We start from the raw sequence: 22,624 nt of genomic DNA on the forward strand, positions 1-22,624 counted from the left end.
AAAAACTGTTGGGGGACTTTGTGCAATGGCTGTACGCTACTGGAGCTGGATGCTGTGACTGGCCCTAAGTTTACTTAAGACTTGGGGAGCAAGCCTAGCCTCTGTGCTTAGCCGCAACAAACTTTAATACAATACAGCAGGCTGTGAGCTGCATAGAAATCTGTAGAGCGATAGTGGAATCCGCTTTGCACTAGTGGATCTAATTGTGCTGGGGTTGCAGTGAGGCCACTCCTTGCAGCAAGACGCAATTGTAGCAACTGCTCTGTGTGACTGACAGTATGACTGTGAGGAGGTGTGTGGGGGCGCCCCGGGGTTTCCAAAAGGTTTTTAATTGCTTTTAAAAGTTCAACACACTGTGATTTTTGTGACCAATAAAGCATATATATATTTTTTCAAGGATCATGAGGCCTCAAAAAGCTTGGTTTTTCTTTGTAGTTGTTTAAGCTTGGTGCTTAAGTTTGAGGCCCATACACAGCAGTCTAGGATAGGAGCTAGTGAGCCCCGAACAGTATTGACTGGCTGGATCCTATTGAGTGAGGACTATTTTTTCGCTATTTCAGGTGGAGACACTCTGACATGTACCCACAGTTAGATTGCCCAGCCTCTTATACCCGGGTGCTCACCTCATGACCCGCCTATGCGGTAAGCAGAGTGGCGCAGAGAAGCATCGGCCCTACATTCTACCATCACATATATACAGACATACATAGAAAAATAATATTTTAGACTAGTCCATCTCCTCAGGGGGATTAGATTTAGAAAAGCCCTTACTGAACGGCAGTTGATCAGTTTACCCACAAAGATGGCTTGCAGGCGAGCAGGGATTTTACTCGGGGGGAAACATACATTTTCTATGTATGGATATTACATGATAGTGATCCGCCACTAAGCCTTGAAGAACAGCTAGTTCTGGTTACCTTACGTTTTATCCCACATGAAGCTGTGGCTAAGAGCAGTTCTGCAACTAGCAAGGACCAGGTGACCTGTAAAGGCTGCACATAGCACAGGTATGTCAAATCAGTCCTACGAGGGCCGAGATCCTCACACATGTTTGATACAGCTCAAATGAATTGATGGGTCTGAACCAGGAAAGGTCCATCAGGTAGAACACATTCCTCTCTTTCTCAGACCATCCTAAACACTGGCATGGATCCGGCCCTCCAGGCCTGGAGTTCCACACATGTGACATAGCAGATAAACGCTCTCAGGATGCTTGCAGTCAGTAACAGAGGCAGAAGATAACCCACCTGTAGTCATCGAACGTGAAGGCGTCCTTCAGAGGAAGCTTGCTGGCGTTAGGATGGGTCTAAGGTCACCGGAGGGGAGAGAAGAGAGAAAATCCATCAATATGTATTGCAGAGAATTTCCTCATTTAGTTTCCTAAGCGATCCTAACAAGAGGCGAATGAAGCGGGGGTTCCCGGCGAAGCTACGCAGGGATCATCATGCTATTATGTTCTCATATATCAACGTCAACTTAATTTGTTGTGCCCAGCAGCTTCCATTAATCTGCGTCTCCAGATCCTGAGACAGGAACTCACAGGCTGCGCACGTTTAACGATAGAAGGTGGACGCTACGGACAGCCAAGCGGACATCATTTATACATGTCAGACAGGAAGCAAGAATTAATTAGGCATTTCGGCTTACGCTCTCTAAACAAATGTTTCAAAGAAGACGGTTTCTTCCCCCCTTCTTCTCTCAGAAATTTTAATTTTCAATTTCACACTGCGACGGGCAGCGACATATTAAAGGGATCCCTTCCAAATTCTGTCGCTGCTTTGGTTCATGGGCTAGAAAGCGAGTGGTTATTGTTTTGCTGTAGAGAGTTTGTGCGGAGCATAGGGAGGTGCAGACAAGATTGCTGGCCTGTGGGCAGCCATCTTGGATGCACAGCTGGTCACCATTCCATTGCAATACAAATATGACATTTTAAATCAACTTTGTTTCTCCTACACCAAATGGCTGGAGGAACCTTTTCATGCCAAGGTAAATGAGAAATCCCTTAGCAGAAGTCCCTCCAAGCACCCAGGTGTGAAAAGCTTTCTCCTAGTTCCTATGAGACCCCCTAGAAGGTTTATAGTCCCATCCATCAGATCAGATATGAGCTTTGACAAAATCTCATACAGACAACTAGGCACCTTACCCCTGTAAATGAAAAATTGTCAGCCACAGGGGGTCCTAGTAGCATCCTGCAGAAGCCACTTTTAAGAAAAACAGCTGGCCTTCTGCATGATTTAGCAAACCTTTCCTTGACCTCACAAATATGAAATCAATTTTTGATGTTGACCTGGCTGGGATTCGAACCAGGGACCCAGCGCTGCAAGGCAAGGGCGCTAACCCCAATGTCACCGTGCTGCCCACAACCCCACCATGATTTTCTCAAAAGACTTTGATTGCATGGACTACCAATAATGGTGTTTTGAACTGTATTATAAAACATTCTTTTTTCCTTTTCATCTCTACCCTTTTTCTATCAACCTAATCTGTTCTGACCGACAGGTATAATTACCTGTTGGTTGTAAAGTATATGTGTGCATAGATTTAGAATAAAACAATTGTATTGCTCTTGTTTTGCCCTGTTCTGGTCCGATTGTGGCTACAAAGAATCTGCCCTCCGGAGAGTCATCCTACCGCATTGTTTTCCTATAAAGGTCACATAGAAAATAGCTAGGACAAACTCAGTCCAACATAAAAAAGTCATTTTCAACATTGCGATCAAACCTGGGAAAGTCTTAGCAAATCTACAAGAGACACGTGTAGTAACATTTTAACCGTGATAAGTAGTACAATAGAGTTTAGAGAGTTTTAGGGTTGAGGCCCATGTTTTGAGGCCCATGTATATTTTTTTGTAACAAGCTGAATAAATAAATATTCTGTACTAAAATGAAAGACTTGTAAAATGTAAACAAAGTGACAGAATATAAAAAGAAAACAAACCACTGTTACCTTAGGAACTTGGCTTTTTAAATATGTATGCCATGAGGGTATATTACTATTGTTTTTGCAAATAAGGTCTTGTAATAGACAGTATACAATGAGAAAAAAAAGAAAAGAAACCTTTATATCCAAATAGAAGAATAGTCACTATGCATTGTACTAGGGATATAATCTAAAAGATGAAATAACCAGGGTGGGTGAGCAAATGCAATTAGAGGGTTTAACTTATAGTTAGCACGGTTTATTGTAAAGCTTTAATTGATGTAAATGTTTTTTTCCCCCTTATTTCCCTTTAAAATGCATAGAAAAAGTAATATTAAAACAAAATTATCACACACTATAAGCCTAATTGGTCCTGGAAAAAACAAAAAACATATATAGATCATTTAAGTGTGATAAGCAGTAAAAGTTATGGGCGATTGAATGGGAGCAGCGCTGATATGTAAATATTGCTCTCAACCTGTAGTGGTTAAGGGTATACTTTGTGAAAGCGTCACACACCGTGCACAGGGCCAAGCTGAGAACCTGTGTAACCGCTTGAGGACCTGTGGTGTACACCTCCTTAGTGACCAGGTGATTTATTACAATTCAGTACTTCGCAACTTTAAAGTGCATCTTGTACCCTCTCCCTTCCCTAGTGTATTCTACATGATCGTGTGCACCTTTCCTATGACCGGCTCGTACTTGTATTACTGGACCTACCTAACCAGCCCAAATCATATGATCATGTATCTTGTACCCTCTCCCTTCCCTAGTGTATTCTACATGATTGTGTGCTCCTTTCCTATGACAGCCTGTACCTGTATTACTGGACCTACCTAACCAGCCCAAATCACATGATCATGTATCTTGTACCCTCTCCCTTCCCTGGTGTATTCTACATGATCGTGTGCTCCTTTCCTATGACTGCCTCGTACTTGTATTACTGGACCTACCTAACCAGCCCAAATCACATGATCATGTATCTTGTACCCTCTCCCTTCCCTAGTGTAGTCTACATGATCGTGTGCTCCTTTCCTATGACATCCTGTACTTGTATTACTGGGCCTACCTAACCAGGCCAAATCACATGATCATGTCTCTTGTACTCTCTCCCTTCCCTAGTGTATTCTACATGATCATGTATCTTGTACCCTCTCTTTCCACCCCTAGTGTATTCTACATGATTGTGTGCTCCTTTCCTATGACCGCCTCGTACTTGTATTACTGGACCTACCTAACCAGCCCAAATCATATGATCATGTATCTTGTACCCTCTCCCTTCCCTAGTGTATCCTACAGGATCGTGTGCTCCTTTCCTATGACAGCCTTGTACTTATATTACTGGACCTACCTAACCAGCCCAAATCACATGATCATGCATCTTGTACCCTCTCCCTTCCCTAGTGTATTCTACATGATCGTGTGCTCCTTTCCTATGACAGCCTTGTACTTGTATTACTGGACCTACCTAACCAGCCCAAATCACATGATCATGTATCTTGTACCCTCTCCCTTCCCTAGTGTATTCTACATGATCATGTGCTCCTCTCCTATGTCAGCCTGTACCTGTATTACTGGACATCCCTAACCAGCCCAAATCACATGATCATGTATCTTGTACCCTCTCCCTTCCCTAGTGTATTCTACATCATAATCATGTGCACCTTTCCTATGACAGCCTCGTACTTGTATTACTGGACCTACCTAACCAGCCCAAATCATATGATCATGTATCTTGTACCCTCTCCCTTCCCTAGTGTATCCTACATGATCGTGTGCCCCTTTCCTATGACAGCCTGTACCTGTATTACTGGACATCCCTAACCAGCCCAAATCACATGATCATGTATCTTGTACCCTCTCCCTTCCCTAGTGTATTCTACATCATAATCATGTGCACCTTTCCTATGACAGCCTCGTACTTGTATTACTGGACCTACCTAACCAGCCCAAATCATATGATCATGTATCTTGTACCCTCTCCCTTCCCTAGTGTATCCTACATGATCGTGTGCTCCTTTCCTATGACAGCCTGTACCTGTATTACTGGACCTACCTAACCAGCCCAAATCACATGATCATATATCTTGTACCCTCTCCCTTCCCTAGTGTATTCTACATGATCATGTGCCCCTTTCCTATGACAGCCTGTACCTGTATTACTGGACATCCCTAACCAGCCCAAATCACATGATCATGTATCTTGTACCCTCTCCCTTCCCTAGTGTATTCTACATGATCATGTGCCCCTTTCCTATGACAGCCTGTACCTGTATTACTGGACCTACCTAACCAGCCCAAATCACATGATCATGTATCTTGTACCCTCTCCCTTCCCTAGTGTATTCTACATGATCATGTGCCCCTTTCCTATGACAGCCTGTACCTGTATTACTGGACCTACCTAACCAGCCCAAATCACATGATCATGTATCTTGTACCCTCTCCCTTCCCTAGTGTATTCTACATGATCGTGTGCTCCTTTCCTATGACAGCCTTGTACTTGTATTACTGGACCTACCTAACCAGCCCAAATCATATGATCATGTATCTTGTACCCTCTCCCTTCCCTAGTGTATCCTACATGATCGTGTGCTCCTTTCCTATGACAGCCTGTACCTGTATTACTGGACCTACCTAACCAGCCCAAATCACATGATCATGTATCTTGTACCCTCTCCCTTCCCTAGTGTATTCTACATGATCATGTGCCCCTTTCCTATGACAGCCTGTACCTGTATTACTGGACCTACCTAACCAACCCAAATCACATGATCATGTATCTTGTACCCTCTCCCTTCCCTAGTGTATTCTACATGATCGTGTGCTCCTTTCCTATGACCACCCTGTACTTGTATTACTGGAGCTACCTAACCAGCCCAAATCACATGATCATGTACCTTGTACCCTCTCCCTTCCCTAGTGTATTCTACATGATTGTGTGCTCCTTTCCTATGACCGCCTCATACTTGTATTACTGGACCTACCTAACCAGCCCAAATCACATGATCATGTATCTTGTACCCTCTCTCTTCCCTGGTGTATTCTACATGATCATGTGCTCCTTTCCTATGACAGCCTCGTACTTGTATTACTGGGCCTACCTAACCAGCCCAAATCACATGATCATGTATCTTGTACCCCCTCACTTCCCTAGTGTATTCTACATGATCGTGTGCTCCTTTCCTATGACAGCCTGTACTTGTATTACTGGGCCTACCTAACCAGCCCAAATCACATGATCATGTCTCTTGTACCCTCTCCCTTCCCTAGTGTATTCTACATGATCGTGTGCTCCTTTCCTATGTCAGCCTCGTACTTGTATTACTGGACCTACCTAACCAGCCCAAATCACATGATCATGTATCTTGTACCCTCTCACTTCCCTAGTATATTCTACATGATCGTGTGCTCCATTCCTATGACAGCCTCGTACTTGTATTAACCTCCCTGGCAGTAAGCCCGACACAGTGCAGGGGATAGCATGGCCCCGGGAGGATTTTTAAAAAAATAAAAATGGTTTTATTTGGTTAAGCTAGCACTTCGCTAGCTAACCATGTCCCCCAAGTCCCTTCGTTCCCCTCTGATCGCCGCCGGTATACGTACCCCCCAGGGATCCCGCGATGGCGCAGCCTCCCAATCAGCACCCGGCTTTGCTATGGGATGAGGATCGGAACTGCACATGATGTCAATGACGTCATGACATCATGTCCGATCATCGACATAGCGACGAGTGAAGCGAATTGGGAAGCTGCGGCTCTCACGGATCACGAACGGGTGAGTGTTGCCGGCAGCGATCGGGGGGCTCAGAGAGGTGCCAGGGGACTTGGGGGCCACAGTTCGCTAGCCTAGTGCTAGCTAACATTAACAAAACACTTCTGATTAAAAAAATCCCTCCCGCGGACGCAGCCACCGCATCTGCGTACCGCCAGGGAGGTTAATGGACCTACCTAACCAGCCCAAATCACATTATCATGTAGCTCGTACCCTCTGGTGCAGTCTACATGATCGTGCGCTCCTTTCCTATGACCGACCTGTACTTGTATTACTGGGACTACCTAAGCAGCCCAAATCACGACCATGTATTTTGTACCTTCTCCCTTCAATAGTGTATCTTACATGATGGTGTGCTCTTTTCCTATGACAGCCTAGTACTTGTATTACTGGACCTACCCAACCAGCCCAAATCACATAAACATGTATCTTGTACCCTCTCCCTTCCCTAGTGTCTTCTACATGATCGTGTGCTCCTTTCCTATGACCGCCTCGTACTTGTATTACTGGACCTACCTAACCAGCCCAAATCACATGATCATGTACCTTGTACCCTCTCCCTTCCCTAGTGTATTCTACATGATTGTGTGCTCCTTTCCTATGACAGTCTCATACTTGTATTACTGGACCTACCTAACCAGCCCAAATCACATGTATCTTGTACCCTCTCCCTTCCCTAGTGTATTCTACATGATCGTGTGCTCCTTTCCTATGACAGCCTCATACTTGTATTACTGGACCTACCTAACCAGCCCAAATCACATGATCATGTATCTTGTACCCTCCCCCTTCCCTACTGTATTCTACATGGTGGTGTGCTCCTTTCCTATGACAGCCTGTACTTGTATTACTGGGCCTACCTAACCAACCCAAATCACATGATCATGTATCTTGTACCCTCTCCCTTCCCTAGTGTATTCTACATGACCATGTGCTCCGTTCCTATGACCGCCTCGTACTTGTATTACTGGACCTACCTAACCAGCCCAAATTACATGATCATGTATCTTGTACCCTCTCCCTACCCTAGTGTATTCTACATGATCATGTGCTCCATTCCTATGACCGCCTCGTACTTGTATTACTGGACCTACCTAACCAGCCCAAATCACATGATCATGTATCTTGTACCCTCTCCCTTCCCTGGTGTATTCTACATGATCATGTGCTCCTTTCCTATGAATGCCTCATACTTGTATTACTGGGCCTGCCTAACCAGCCCAAATCACATGATCATGTATCTTGTACCCTCTCCCTTCCCTAGTGTATTCTACATGATCGTGTGCTCCTTTCCTATGTCAGCCTCGTACTTGTATTACTGGACCTACCTAACCAGCCCTAATCACATGATCATGTACCCTCTCCCTTCCCTAGTGTATTCTACATGATTGTGTGCTCCTTTCCTATGAATGCCTCATACTTGTATTACTGGACCTACCTAACCAGCCCAAATCACATGATCATATATCTTGTACCCTCTCCCTTCCCTAGTGTATCCTACATGATCGTGTGCTCCTTTCCTATGACAGCCTGTACTTGTATTACTGGGCCTACCTAACCAGCCCAAATCACATGATCATGTATCTTGTACCCTCTCCCTTCCCTAGTGTATCCTACATGATGGTGTGCTCCTTTCCTATGACAGCCTTGTACTTGTATTACTGGACCTAACCAGCCCCAAATCACATGATCATGTCTCTTGTACCCTCTCCCTTCCCTAGTGTATTCTACATGATTGTGTGCTCCTTTCCTATGACAGCCCTGTACTTGTATTACTGGACCTACCTAACCAGCCCAAATCACATGATCATGTCTCTTGTACCCTCTCCCTTCCCTAGTGTATTCTACATGATCATGTGCTCCTCTCCTATGTCAGCCTCATACTTGTATTACTGGACCTACCTAACCAGCCCATATCACATGATCATGTATCTTGTACCCTCTCCCTTCCCTAGTGTATCCTACATGATCGTGTGCTCCTTTCCTATGACAGCCTTGTACTTGTATTACTGGACCTTACTAACCAGCCCATATCACATGATCATGTATCTTGTACCCTCTCCCTTCCCTAGTGTATCCTACATGATCGTGTGCTCCTTTCCTATGACAGCCTTGTACTTGTATTACTGGACCTACCTAACCAGCCCAAATCACATGATCATGTATCTTGTACCCTCTCCCTTCCCTAGTGTATTCTATATGATTATGTGCTCCTTTCCTATGTCAGCCTCGTACTTGTATTACTGGACCTACCTAACCAGCCCAAAATCACATGATCATGTATCTTGTACCCTCTCCCTTCCCTAGTGTATTCTACATTCTCGTGTGCTCCTTTCCTATGACCGCCTCGTACTTGTATTACTGGACCTACCTAACCAGCCCTGATCACATGATCATGTATCTTGTACCCTCTCCCTTCCCTGGTGTATTCTACATGATCATGTGCTCCTTTCCTATGAATGCCTCATACTTGTATTACTGGGCCTGCCTAACCAGCCCAAATCACATGATCATGTATCTTGTACCCTCTCCCTTCCCTAGTGTATTCTACATGATCGTGTGCTCCTTTCCTAGCCTCGTACTTGTATTACTGGGCCTACCTAACCAGCCCAAATCACATGATCATGTATCTTGTACCCTCTCCCTTCCCTAGTGTATTCTACATTGTCGTGTGCGCCTTTCCTATGACCGCCTCGTACTTGTATTACTGGACCTACCTAACCAGCCCAAATCACATGATCATGTATCTTGTACCCTCTCCCTTCCCTAGTGTATTCTACATGATTGTGTGATCCTTTCCTATGACAGCCCTGTACTTGTATTACTGGACCTACCTAACCAGCCCAAATCACATGATCATGTATCTTGTACCCTCTCCCTTCCCTGGTGTATTCTACATGATCGTGTGCTCCTGTCCTATGACAGCCTGTACTTGTATTACTGGACCTACCTAACCAGCCCAAATCACATGATCATGTATCTTGTACCCTCTCCCTTCCCTAGTGTATTCTACATGATCGTGTGCTCCTTTCCTATGACAGCCTTGTACTTGTATTACTGGGCCTACCTAACCAGCCCAAATCACATGATCATGTATCTTGTACCTGTTTGCCTTGTATAGCTTTGTCCTATGTTGTATAACCTTGCTACATCTGCCATCCTTTGTATCATCGTATATACAGTGGGATGCTAACGTTTGGGCAACGTTGTTAATCATGATGTTCCTGTATAAATCGTTGGTTGTTACGATAAAAAAAATGTCAGTTAAATATATCATATAGGAGACACACACAGTGATATTTGAGAAGTGAAATGAAGTTTATTGCATTTACAGAAAGTGTGCAATAAATGTTTAAATAAAATTAGGCAGGTGCATAAATGTGGGCACTGTTGTCATTTTATTGATTCCAGAACCTTTAGAACTAATTATTGGAACTCAAAGTGGCTTGGTAAGCTCAGTGACCCCTGACCTACATATACAGGTGAATCAAATGATAAAGGTTTAAGGGGGACAATTGTAAGTTTCCCACCTCTTTTTTAAAATTTTCTTGAATAGTAGCAAAATGGGGGTCTCAAAACAACTCTCAAATGACCTGAAGACAAAGATTGTTCACCATCATGGTTTAGGGGTAGGATACAGAAAGCTGTCTCAGAGGTCTTTGTGAAAAAGATTTTTTGACTTTCTAAAAATCATATTTCACATTTTCTGGTCGTTGATAAGTGGAGGGTTTGGAAATCGGGACTACCTGTATACAACAATACACAAAGCAATCATGGACAGATGTCAGGGTAGTACTGGAGGATGCAGCTGCACAATGTGATCAGAGCGGTCGGGATGAGCGGGGGAGGGATATCAGGATAGCGCTGGAGGATGCAGCTGCACAATGTGATCAGAGCAATCAGGGCTGAGCGGGGGAAGGGTCAGGATAGTGCTGGAGGATGCAGCTGCACAATGTAATAAGAGCGGTCGGGGCTGAGCGGGGGAGGGATGTCAGGATAACACTGGAGGATGCAGCTGCACAATGTGATCAGAGCGGTCGGGCTGAGTGGAGGAAGGATGTGAGGATAGTGCTGGAGGATGCAGCTGCACAATGCGATCAGAGTGGTCGGGGCTGAGCGGGGGAGGGATGTCAGGATAGCGCTGGAGGATGCAGCTGCACAATGCGATCAGAGCGGTTGGGGCTGAGCGGGGGAGGGATGTCAGGATAGCGTTGGAGGATGCAGCTGCACAATGTGATCAGAGCAGTCGGGGCTGAGCGGGGGAGGGATGTCAGGATAGCGCTGGAGGATGCAGCTGCACAATGTGATCAGAGCGGTTGGGGCTGAGCGGGGGAGGGATGTCAGGATAGCGCTGGAGGATGCAGCTGCACAATGTGATCAGAGCGGTCAGGGCTGAGCAGAGAGGTCAGGATAGCGCTGGAGGATGCGGCTGCACAATGTAATCAGAGCGGTCAGGGCTGAGCGGGTGAGGGATATAAGGATAGCGCTGGAGGATGCAGCTGCACAATGTGATCAGAGCGGTCTGGGCTGAGCGGAGGAGAGATGTCAGGATAGTACTGGAGGATGCAGCTGCACAATGTAATCAGAGCAGTCGGGGCTGAGCGGGGGAGGGATGTCAGGATAGCGCTGGAGGATGCAGCTGCACAATGTAATCAGAGCAGTCGGGGCTGAGCGGGGGAGGGATGTCAGGATAGCGCTGGAGGATGCAGATGCACAATGTAATCAGAGCGGTTGGGGCTGAGCGGGGGAGGGATGTCAGGATAGGGCTGGAGGATGCAGCTGAACAATGTAATCAGAGCAGTCGGGGCTGAGCGGGGGAGGGATGTCAGGATAGTGCTGGAGGATGCAGCTGCACAATGTAATCAGAGCGGTCGGGGCTGAGCGGGGGAGGGATGTCAGGATAGTGCTGGAGGATGCAGCTGCACAATGTAATCAGAGCAGTCGGGGCTGAGCGGGGGAGGGATGGCAGGATAGCGCTGGAGGATGCAGCTGCACAATGTGATCAGAGCGGTCGGGGCTGAGCGGGGGAGGGATGTCAGGATAGTGCTGGAGGATGCAGCTACACAATGTGATCAGAGCAGTCGGGGCTGAGCGGGAGAGGGATGTCAGGATAGCGCTGGAGGATGCAGCTGCACAATGTGATCAGAGCGGTCGGGGCTGAGCGGGAGAGGGATGTCAGGCTAGCGCTGGAGGATGCAGCTGCACAATGTGATCAGAGCAGTCGGGGCTGAGCGGGGGAGGGATGTCAGGATAGTGCTGGAGGATGCAGCTGCACAATGTAATCAGAGCGGTCTGGGCTGAGCGGGGGAGGGATGTCAGGATAGTGCTGGAGGATGCAGCTGCACAATGTGATCAGAGCGGTCGGGGCTGAGCGGGGGAGGGATGTCAGGATAGTGCTGGAGGATGCAGCTGCACAATGTAATCAGAGCGGTCTGGGCTGAGCGGGGGAGGGATGTCAGGATAGTGCTGGAGGATGCAGCTGCACAATGTGATCAGAGCAGTCGGGGCTGAGCGGGGGAGGGATGGCAGGATAGCGCTGGAGGATGCAGCTGCACAATGTAATCAGAGCAGTCGGGGCTGAGCGGGGGAGGGATGGCAGGATAGTGCTGGAGGATGCAGCTGCACAATGTAATCAGAGCGGTCGGGGCTGAGCAGAGAGGTCAGGATAGTGCTGGAGGATGTAGCTGCACAATGTGATCAGAGCGGTCGGAGCTGAGCGGGGGAGGGATGTCAGGATAGTGCTGGAGGATGCAGCTGCACAATGTAATCAGAGCGGTCGGGGCTGAGCGGGAGAGGGATGTCAGGATAGTGCTGGAGGATGCAGCTGCACAATGTGATCAGAGCGGTCGGAGCTGAGCAGAGAGGTCAGGATAGTGCTGGAGGATGTAGCTGCACAATGTGATCAGAGCGGTCGGAGCTGAGCGGGGGAGGGATGTCAGGATAGTGCTGGAGGATGCAGCTGCACAATGTAATCAGAGCGGTCGGGGCTGAGCGGGAGAGGGATGTCAGTATAGTGCTGGAGGATGCAGCTGCACAATGTGATCAGAGCGGTCGGGGCTGAGCAGAGAGGTCAGGATAGTGCTGGAGGATGCAGCTGCACAATGTAATCAGAGCGGTGTGGGCTGAGCGGGGGAGGGATGTCAGGATAGTGCTGGAGGATGCAGCTGCACAATGTGATCAGAGCGGTCGGAGCTGAGCAGAGAGGTCAGGATAGTGCTGGAGGATGCAGCTGCACAATGTAATCAGAGCGGTCGGGGCTGAGCAGAGAGGTCAGGATAGTGCTGGAGGATGTAGCTGCACAATGTGATCAGAGCGGTCGGAGCTGAGCGGGGGAGGGATGTCAGGATAGTGCTGGAGGATGCAGCTGCACAATGTAATCAGAGCGGTCGGGGCTGAGCGGGAGAGGGATGTCAGGATAGTGCTGGAGGATGCAGCTGCACAATGTGATCAGAGCGGTCGGAGCTGAGCAGAGAGGTCAGGATAGTGCTGGAGGATGCAGCTGCACAATGTAATCAGAGCAGTCGGGGCTGAGCGGGGGAGGGATGTCAGGATAGTGCTGGAGGATGCAGCTGCACAATGTAATCAGAGCGGTCGGGGCTGAGCGGGGGAGGGATGTCAGGATAGTGCTGGAGGATGTAGCTGCACAATGTGATCAGAGCGGTCGGAGCTGAGCGGGGGAGGGATGTCAGGATAGTGCTGGAGGATGCAGCTGCACAATGTAATCAGAGCGGTCGGGGCTGAGTGGGAGAGGGATGTCAGTATAGTGCTGGAGGATGCAGCTGCACAATGTGATCAGAGCGGTCGGGGCTGAGCAGGGGAGGGATGTCAGGATAGTGCTGGAGGATGCAGCTGCACAATGTAATCAGAGCGGTCGGGGCTGAGTGGGAGAGGGATGTCAGTATAGTGCTGGAGGATGCAGCTGCACAATGTGATCAGAGCGGTCGGGGCTGAGCAGGGGAGGGATGTCAGGATAGTGCTGGAGGATGCAGCTGCACAATGTAATCAGAGCGGTGTGGGCTGAGCGGGGGAGGGATGTCAGGATAGTGCTGGAGGATGCAGCTGCACAATGTAATCAGAGCGGTGTGGGCTGAGCGGGGGAGGGATGTCAGGATAGTGCTGGAGGATGCAGCTGCACAATGTGATCAGAGCGGTCGGGGTTGAGCGGGGGAGGGATGTCAGGATAGTGCTGGAGGATTCGGCTGCACAATGTGATCAGAGTGGTCGGGGCTGAGCGGAGATGTCAGGATAGCGCTGGAGGATGCGCCGTCGCTGCAGAATGTGATCAGAGCGGAGGAGAGATGTGAATGCGCAGGGAGACCTCCTGCCTCTGCTAATGAAGCCCCGTGTTGTCCCCACTTATACTTGTGATGCATTAGCATATGGAGTGCGAGGTAATTTATCACGGCTCAGTGTAATGTGCGCGTTGGCACCGCACGCAGGACGGTAGGGGACGAGGTAAAAGTGGCTCAAACTATAAATCAATTATAAAACAAAGGCCCAAGCTCAGTGAGCAATGTGAGGGAAATGATACACTGCTAGGGCTGCCAATTGGGTGGGAGATCTCAGTGGCTTCTTCTCCCCCGCCCCCCCCCCTGTAACCCTTTCCTTCCCACAAGGACTGTCTGCCTTTCATGTCTGACAGCTGGAGGCTCTACAATTAGCCACAGTTGTGATTTAACCCCTCGCTGTCCCCTCCACACAGCTGAAGAGGATGTACAAGGCTATGAATGCGCTTACAATGCTGTTTATTTTATTGTGATTTCTCTGATTATAGACGACCATTATAAACACTTCCAGCAATCGATTAAGACTCTCTCTGATCGGACACTGCATAGACTTCAGGGCAATTCCCGATCAACTTCAGCATAAAATCTTTCAGGAAATCGGCCTTGTGATGCCGCCTCCCTAATGTCTTATGCCCCTCCTGCTGCAGTTATACCTTACCTGTCCGCACTGGGCGTCATTGTATTTCCACGCCACGTGGTTGATGTCACGCATGCACTCCACATTCCGGGAGTCACGAGGGGCCCGAATGCGGAAACAGGGAATGGACACTCATCGCAGATGGCAGACAGGTAAAGTAGTGAATGAAATGAATGAAAAAATGCATTTGTATTAAGTGTGCAGTTGACTGTATCTACTGCAACTATGTGGAACTCTGGTAAATCTTAATATTTGTGTTTAGTTTTTGCTTTTAGTTTTGTGAATCTCAATAGATCTAAGGCCTTATTTCCACTTGTCTTGCAAGACGCAATGCCGGCACAGCTGCTCATCTCTCGCAGTCGGAATCCCTCTAGCCGCGGATTCGGACAGTGACATGTGTAATTATGATGCAGGGCCTCAGATTTTTTTCTTGGCAACGAATTCGGATGCCTTACATAGACTTCTATAGGCTGTTAAAATCCATCCGAATTTGTGGGCGGGGAATCGGCCCGGAATCAAAGCAATGGAAACCTGGCCTAAATGGAAATGTTAACATAGGGTGCATTTACTGACTTTACCACTAGATGGTGGCATCTATTTTTTCTATAGAAGTGTGCAGATTGATTTTAGTGATCCCTAGCAGGGCTGCTCAAATCCGGGTCGGGAGATACCCGCAGGGTCGGACTGGGCCACAGTAGTGCAGTTTTTTCCCTCGGTGGGCCCCCCCTCCAGGTCTCTGGTGGGCCCCCACTCCTTGTCTGACAGAGCTCCAATTGCTGCCTGCAGCACAAAAATTCTCTTCTCAGTGCTGTAATCACTCATGCTGAGAGCAGTGGCGTAGCTAAGGAGCTGTAGGCCTCGATGCAAATTTTACAATGAGGCCCCCAACTCTCTATACATAATTGATACGGCGCACCAAAACCTGCCAATGGCAACTACAGTGTCAGAGGTGCAAGAAAGGGATGGGAAATAGCTTGTTAATGATTACCACTGTTCAAAGTATCTATAGAAGTGATTATTATGAGCAATGGACCAATAGAGAGGTAATACTGTAGTTGAGGGAGGGCCCTTTGGCCCGAGTGCCCCAATGCGGTCGCAACCTCTGCAAAGTAGGACATTACTTTATATTGAAGGAGGGGACTCTATGCAAAGTTTTGCTGGGCAGCAGTGTCTCTGAATTACAATGCTGCTAAGATCATGTACATTTGGCCCTATCCATAATACATCATGACCACGCCCACCTTTCCGATGCATGGTCACGCCCTTTTTCACTGCAATCATGGGATGTGTGGGCCCCAGGTTGAAATTTCTTTGGTGGGCCCCCAGGGTCCCAGTCCGACCCTGGATACCTGGGTAGTTGCTATCTGGATATCTCCCAGTAAACCTATGCGGGGTGGGCGGGGGGGTCGATCTTACCTGTCTGACATCTTCTTCGTCCGTCCCTCAGCACCTCCCACGATGCGCTCCACGCGATTACAAACACTTCGTCCTTCAACCTGGAAGGAGGAAGTGTTTGTAATCGCGTGACCGCCGCTTGGACCGCATCGTGGGAGGCGCCGAGGGACGGACCGAAGAAGACGTCAGACAGGTAAGATTGCCGCCCCCCCCCCCCCCCCCCGCCCAGGTTTACTGAGAGATATCCGGCTACAACTATCCGGATGTCTCTCGGATCCGGATTTGAGCAGCCCTGATCCCTAGGGGAATTTAAAGGTTTTAATTAAATGATTGTCAAAACGGGCAATCTCCTGATGCCACCCTGGCATATATCTAAAGAGAGGACCCTCGGGGGAGCTTGTCTCAATTTTAAGCTTCCGGTTTGAAGCGGAACGTGCCAGACATGGCGGAAGATTTACAATACATTATTCCGGTTTTCCAGAACACGAGTACAATGGTACGCATACAACCCATAGAAGGGGAGGAATTGTGATGCGACGCTGGAGATGGGAGGGGCCTTTGCACGCATAGGATTTAAAAGTCCTGACGTCTGTAGGCTAACCACGCCCATGAAGAGTCACGGAGTGACAAAACGTGTAGGGTGGAGCCTACTAGACATGCAGGAAGTGTTTGATGCATTCCAGAAGTAGGCAGCGAGAACAGGGGACAACCAGGAGCCTACCCGGGAGGCAACGGGGAGAGCCTGTTAATGCTCTATGTCCACTTTACCTGTCACCAGAATGTGAGTGAATTTTAAAATAAAGTATTTTTTTATCTTGACGGAAATATGCTATGCAAACTTCTTCTAAGGAGGTTAGAATGATTGATGGGTCCACATAATACCTACACGCCGTTGTGGGAGGAAATTGACCACCTACAGAGTTGCTGGACTTCCTGAGCGCAGTATGACCAGTCTAGTAGTTGTCACAAACGGGGTGAGTCTATTCTCTCACGGGGAATTGGTGGAGGATGGAAGAATACTGTTGAGCACGGTCTACTAAAACAAAAATGGACAGGTAAAGTAGAACTGCACGGGCACCAGGGGGGACATAGCGGCCGGGGATTTCCTTTGCGTTAGTCGTTCACGATTATTGTACGCCGTTACCAATCAAGCATGTCAGCCCGAGGCTTTCTCAGCATATCAGACAGATGCATGCAACCAATCTTAGCCTGAAATGGGTCAAATTGTCGATCGGGCATGCTCTATCGAATCTGATGTTCAAACGGCCAAGTGTACAGATGTATGTATGGCCAGCTTAACTCATGATCAAGGGCAAAATGTGGGTGCTAGCATGGTTGAGGTGAGCCAGTGTGAAAGTCCATAGAAAAGAGATCTCCAGATCACAGCAATGGCTACAACTTGTAGCTTTCTCATTTGCCGAACAGTGTGGACATAAGATTACCACAACACAAGTGAAACCTCAGAGCTAGAGAGGGTGCCGTCCACCCAATCAGGTTAGCCAAATTTCCCTATGGAGTCTCTGGCTGTGGTAGGCCCCAGGCCGATGTGAGGTATATGCTCCCTACGGATGGACAGCACTAATATCTCTGACCTGCCAATGTCCACAAAACTAGCCCACTAAATGATCGCCTAAGCTGAGTCCACCCCCTTCCTTCCTCCCTGAACTGCTCCCATTGGCCATCTACCACCATTACGGTCATGAGAAACTGGTGGGGAGGTCAGTGCACTCTGGTTTACTGACTGTTGGCAAGTGGGGGCATGATTTACAAAGTCTGACCACACTGAAGCCCAGAGTCCAAGTACTTTAATAATCTAATAATAATCTGAACATTCGTATAGCGCTTTTCTCCTGTTGGACTCAAAGAGCTCAAGAGCTGCAGCCACTAAGAGGCCACCCTGCAGTGTCAGGGAGTCTTGCCTTGCACTCCTTACTGAATAGGTATTGACCCTAGCCAGGATTTAAATCCTGGTCTCCCATGTCAAAGGCGGTGCCCTTAACCAGTCCACTATCCAGACACCGTCGTACACTATCCAGCCACCAAAAGTACTTTAAAGCAGACCCGAACTTGCACAACACAGAACACAATGAATAGTTTTCATGCCACATAAAAATGCTGTGAAAATCCACAGCAGTGAGCTATGCATGGTTGTTTAGCTACATCAAAGTGTAATTAGCCTCATCAGTAGCCGTGAAACAGCGTGCCTACAGAAAAAAAGACAGAGGCTTAACATTTTCTGTGCTCCCTGCAATGTTAATCCAGTTAAAATGTCAGGTTTTTTTTAGGATTTCCATACAGTGTAATGAAGAAAGTTCCCCTAAAGCTTTTCATGGTGTGGCTAATCTTTCACAGCAAAGAGGAAGTTCTGAGTTTAGATCCACTTTAAGCATATCTGTGTTAAAGTGGATCCCAGATAAAATTTTACTCATCGCATAATTGTGTTCCTTTCATATAGTTTATAGGGCATTCCTCAAGCCAAATACTTTTTTGTTTTGTTTTAATACTCTAATTCCCTATTATCTAAACAAGCCTTGCCCACAGCTCCTTTTGTGCCTTGGCACTGTAGCAAGGGCTTATGGGAGCTCAGTCTGGGCAGGAGGAGGAGGTTACTAGCCAGAGATTTCAGAGGCAGAGGGGAGGAGGAAAGGGGACTGAATTTACACACAGGCAAGCTGATAGCATCTCCAGCCCTCAGCCTGTGACAAATAGAACATGGCTGCCCTCATTGTATCACAGGAATAAACAATCATATACTGTTGAAGCGGTTTGCAGCTAGATATGCTGAGTAAACTATCAAAACTTTAGATAAGATATATAGACAAGTTACTTCTTATAGTAGTTATCAAATCACTACTTAGCCAAACATTAGAGGGGCTGAGTGGTTGGCCACACCCCATGCCATATCTCAGTGTCACAGCATCCAGAACCTTCCTCCACACACAGAGACAAGCCCTCTCATTTAGGAATGGTTTAGAAGGCAAGATGGCCCTTTCACGGGAGGCAAACAGCTAGGTCAATGGCATGTTTCACATCCGCCTCCGATGGTCAGGTTATGTAGTCCATCTCCATAAGCCCCCCTAATCAGGCCTGTAACGACTTGACTGCTCCAAGCCATAACTGCCAGGGAATTGGAAATAATACAGTATTTTTATGTTCTTATTCTTTGCTGCTTTCTGGGGTCTCCCTGCACAGTTAGCCTTGAAACGAGTGAATTCCTGGCCTCTGCTTTGTAAGCTGCCATGTGGCTGTAGTTAGACATGAACACCTCTGACAGCTTGTAATGTAAGTGTAAATAATTGATGGAGATCTGTGCAGACTCCTACAGGTAATAGTTACCTGATAATGGAAAATACTGCATTGTGGGATGGATGCAGGGCAGGAGAGCTGAAAGATTACAGGCACCTATAAGACCACGCCCCCTAGTGATAAGGCCACACCCATAACCTCCGATAAGTCCGCAGAAAACTTAAAAGAAACCAGAGGTGAGAGAGTGACATGAAGGCTGCCAGATTTCCTTTTGAACACTTCCAGTTGCCTGCCAGTCCTGCTGATCCTTCTGGCATCAGTAGAGTCTGAACCACACACCTGAAACAAGCATGCAGCTAATCCAGTCTGACAGTCAAATATCTAAGGCTTGTTCAGGGTCTATTGCTAAGAGTATTAAAGACACAGGATAAGGAGGACTGCCAGGCAACTGGCATTGTTTAACCCTTTTGGGACCAGCCGCCTAATTCCCCTTCAGGACCAGGCATTTTTGCAGAAGGGGGGGTGGGGGCGTTGGGGGGGGGGGGTCAGGCAGCCGGATCCCTGCAGGGTCTTGCTAGGCTGTCTCCCCCGTGTGGCCAGGTGTCCCCCGTTGTCAGCAACAATCACTCACCTTCCAGGCTCCAGCAATGAGCCACAGCGGATCCCTCCTCTCCGGCCTGCATCTCAGCTCCTACTGCCGCTCAGTTCCGGGTCGCGGCTTGATGACGTCATCAATCCGCGACCCGGTGCTGACGTCAGAAGGAGCAGAAATGCCGGCAAGAGCGGTGGGGGGCGCCGATTGTCGCGGGAACGGCAGGGAGGTGAGTGGATCCTCTTTCCCCCTACCGCTGCAGTTGTCAAATTGATCACTACAATCCGCCGTCGATCGTAGTGATCACGTGATCAGCAGCCATACGCGATGGTTCCTGATCACTGAGGGGGAGATGTCAGCTGTCATATAACAGCTTAAGCTCCCCTATCCGGTGCGCACGATCGCGTCGGGACGGTTCGTTAGCGCGGACGTTGAATCAATGTCCAGTCAGAACGGCGGCAGCACCACCTGCTGGACATTGATTCAACGTACTTGGTCCCCAAAAGGTTAAAGAGACTCTAAAGTCTCACCTTTTACCATTTTTTGTAAATGTAATCATGTTTAGCATTATAGTCTCAGTTGAATCGCCGCAATACAAGCGTTTTTTCATATAGAAAACGACCTGCAAAGTTCCTCGACTTTGCAAGTCGCAGATCATGCTGCTCGGGAGAGGCGGAGCTTTGAGCTGTAGCTCTGCCTCTCCGCAATTAATCTCCGCCTCCTTCCCGCCCCTCTCAGTGAAAGAAGACTGAGAGGGGAGGGAGGAGGCGGTGATTGGCGGAGATTGACTGTGGAGGAGGCAGAGCTACAGCTCAAAGCTCCGCCTCTTCAAGGAATTAAAGCCCTACGAGTCCTGGAGCTTTGCAGGGCTTTTTCTCTATGAAGAAACACTTGTTTTGCGGCGGGATTGCGGCGATTCAAACTTAGGCTATAATGCTTAACATGATTACATTATAAAAAAAAACTGGTAAAAAAAAAAAAAAAAAAAAAAAAAAAAAAGACTTCAGAGTCCCTTCAAGAGAAAATAAATGTCAGTCTCCATATCCATCTCAATCCAGGTTCCTCTGAACACACCATTCCTTTTCCTTGGTTCATACCTCTCTCACACGCATATGTGTGGGTTTCCTCCAGGCACTCTAGTTTCCTCCCAAATCCCAAAAGGATACAGATACGCCAATTAGTTTCCCCCTAATTTAGCCCTAGACTATGATGGACATAGGACTATGGGAGGAATAGAGTGTGAGCTCCTCTGAGGACAGTCAGTGACATGATTATGTGCTCTGTAATGTGCTGCAGAAGATGTCAGTGCTATATAAATACATAATAATAATATGGTAGGACATTAGACTATGACTATGGTAGGATTAGATTGTGAGCTCCTCTGAGGACAGTCAGTGACATGACTATGTACTCTGTAATGTGCTGCAGGAGATGTCAGTGCTATATAAATACATAATAATAATAATATGGTAGGACATTACACTATGACTATGGTAGAATTAGAGTGTGAGCACCTCTGAGGACAGTCAGTGACATGACTATGTACTCTGTATAGTGCTGCAGAAGATGTCAGTGCTATATAAATACATAATAATAATATGGTAGGACATTACACTATGACTATGGTAGGATTAGAGTGTGAGCTCCTCTGAGGACAGTCAGTGACATGATTATGTGCTCTGTAATGTGCTGCAGAAGATGTCAGTGCTATATAAATACATAATAATAATATGGTAGGACATTAGACTATGCCTATGGTAGGATTAGATTGTGAGTTCCTCTGAGGACAGTCAGTGACATGACTATGTACTATGTAATGTGCTGCAGAAGATGTCAGTGCTACTGTATATAAATACATAATAATAATATGGTAGGACATTAGACTATGACTATGGTAGGATTAGTTTGTGAGCTCCTCTGAGGACAGTCAGTGACATGACTATGTACTCTGTACAGTGCTGCAGAAGATGTCAGTGCTATATAAATACATAATAATAATATAGTAGAACATTAGACTATGACTATGGTAGGATTAGAGTGTGAGATCCTCTGAGGACAGTCAGTGACATGACTATGTACTCTGTAATGTGCTGTAGGAGATGTCAGTGCTATATAAATACATAATAATAATAATATGGTAGGACATTAGACTATGACTATGGTAGGATTAGATTGTGAGCTCCTCTGAGGACAGTCAGTGACATGACTATGTACTCTGTAATGTGCTGCAGAAGATGTCAGTGCTATATAAATACATAATAATAATATGGTAGGACATTAGACTATGACTATGGTAGGATTACATTGTGAGCTCCTCTGAGGACAAATCAGTGACATGACTATGTACTCTGTAATGCGCTGCAGAAGATGCTATATAAATATTCAATAATAAAATTATACATGCAGTACTGTGGCAGGGCAAAATTTGCATTGGGGACCATGGCTCTATAGCAATGCCACTGAATAGAAGCAATATTTTTTGGTATTACATAGGCCTTGATTCATAAAAATGAGTGCGGTAGTTCAGAGACGGGCGGGTAATTACCAGTAGCAGTAAATGAGGGTTTTTGCAGTGAATTCATTAAAAAATTTCAAGTACAAGGTGATTGCGATAGCAGTCGGTAAATGTGCGGTAAGTGTTCGGTGTGGTGCGGAAAGCTGTCGGTATAATTTGACGAGTGCGGTAGTTTGCCGCTGACTTCCTAATGACAAGGCGCATGCAGGGTAGAAGTGGGCAGTTTTAGACATTTATACAAAAATTATTATTTTTATTAT

At 47.2% G+C, this 22,624-nt stretch overlaps 1 protein-coding gene across 1 annotated transcript in view; it reads right to left on the bottom strand.

Annotated features, from left to right (window-relative positions):
• SETD3 (SET domain containing 3, actin N3(tau)-histidine methyltransferase) overlaps positions 1 to 22,624 on the bottom strand; it is a 134,438-nt gene that overhangs the window by 41,681 nt on the left and 70,133 nt on the right. Inside the window, exon 5 of the mRNA XM_068254991.1 lies at positions 1,248 to 1,306. Coding sequence (XP_068111092.1) covers positions 1,248 to 1,306 — 59 coding nt within the window. The remainder of the gene's footprint in view (positions 1 to 1,247; positions 1,307 to 22,624) is intronic.

The sequence above is a fragment of the Hyperolius riggenbachi genome, chromosome 9, assembly GCF_040937935.1.
Source record: "Hyperolius riggenbachi isolate aHypRig1 chromosome 9, aHypRig1.pri, whole genome shotgun sequence".
Classification (NCBI taxonomy): domain Eukaryota; kingdom Metazoa; phylum Chordata; class Amphibia; order Anura; family Hyperoliidae; genus Hyperolius; species Hyperolius riggenbachi.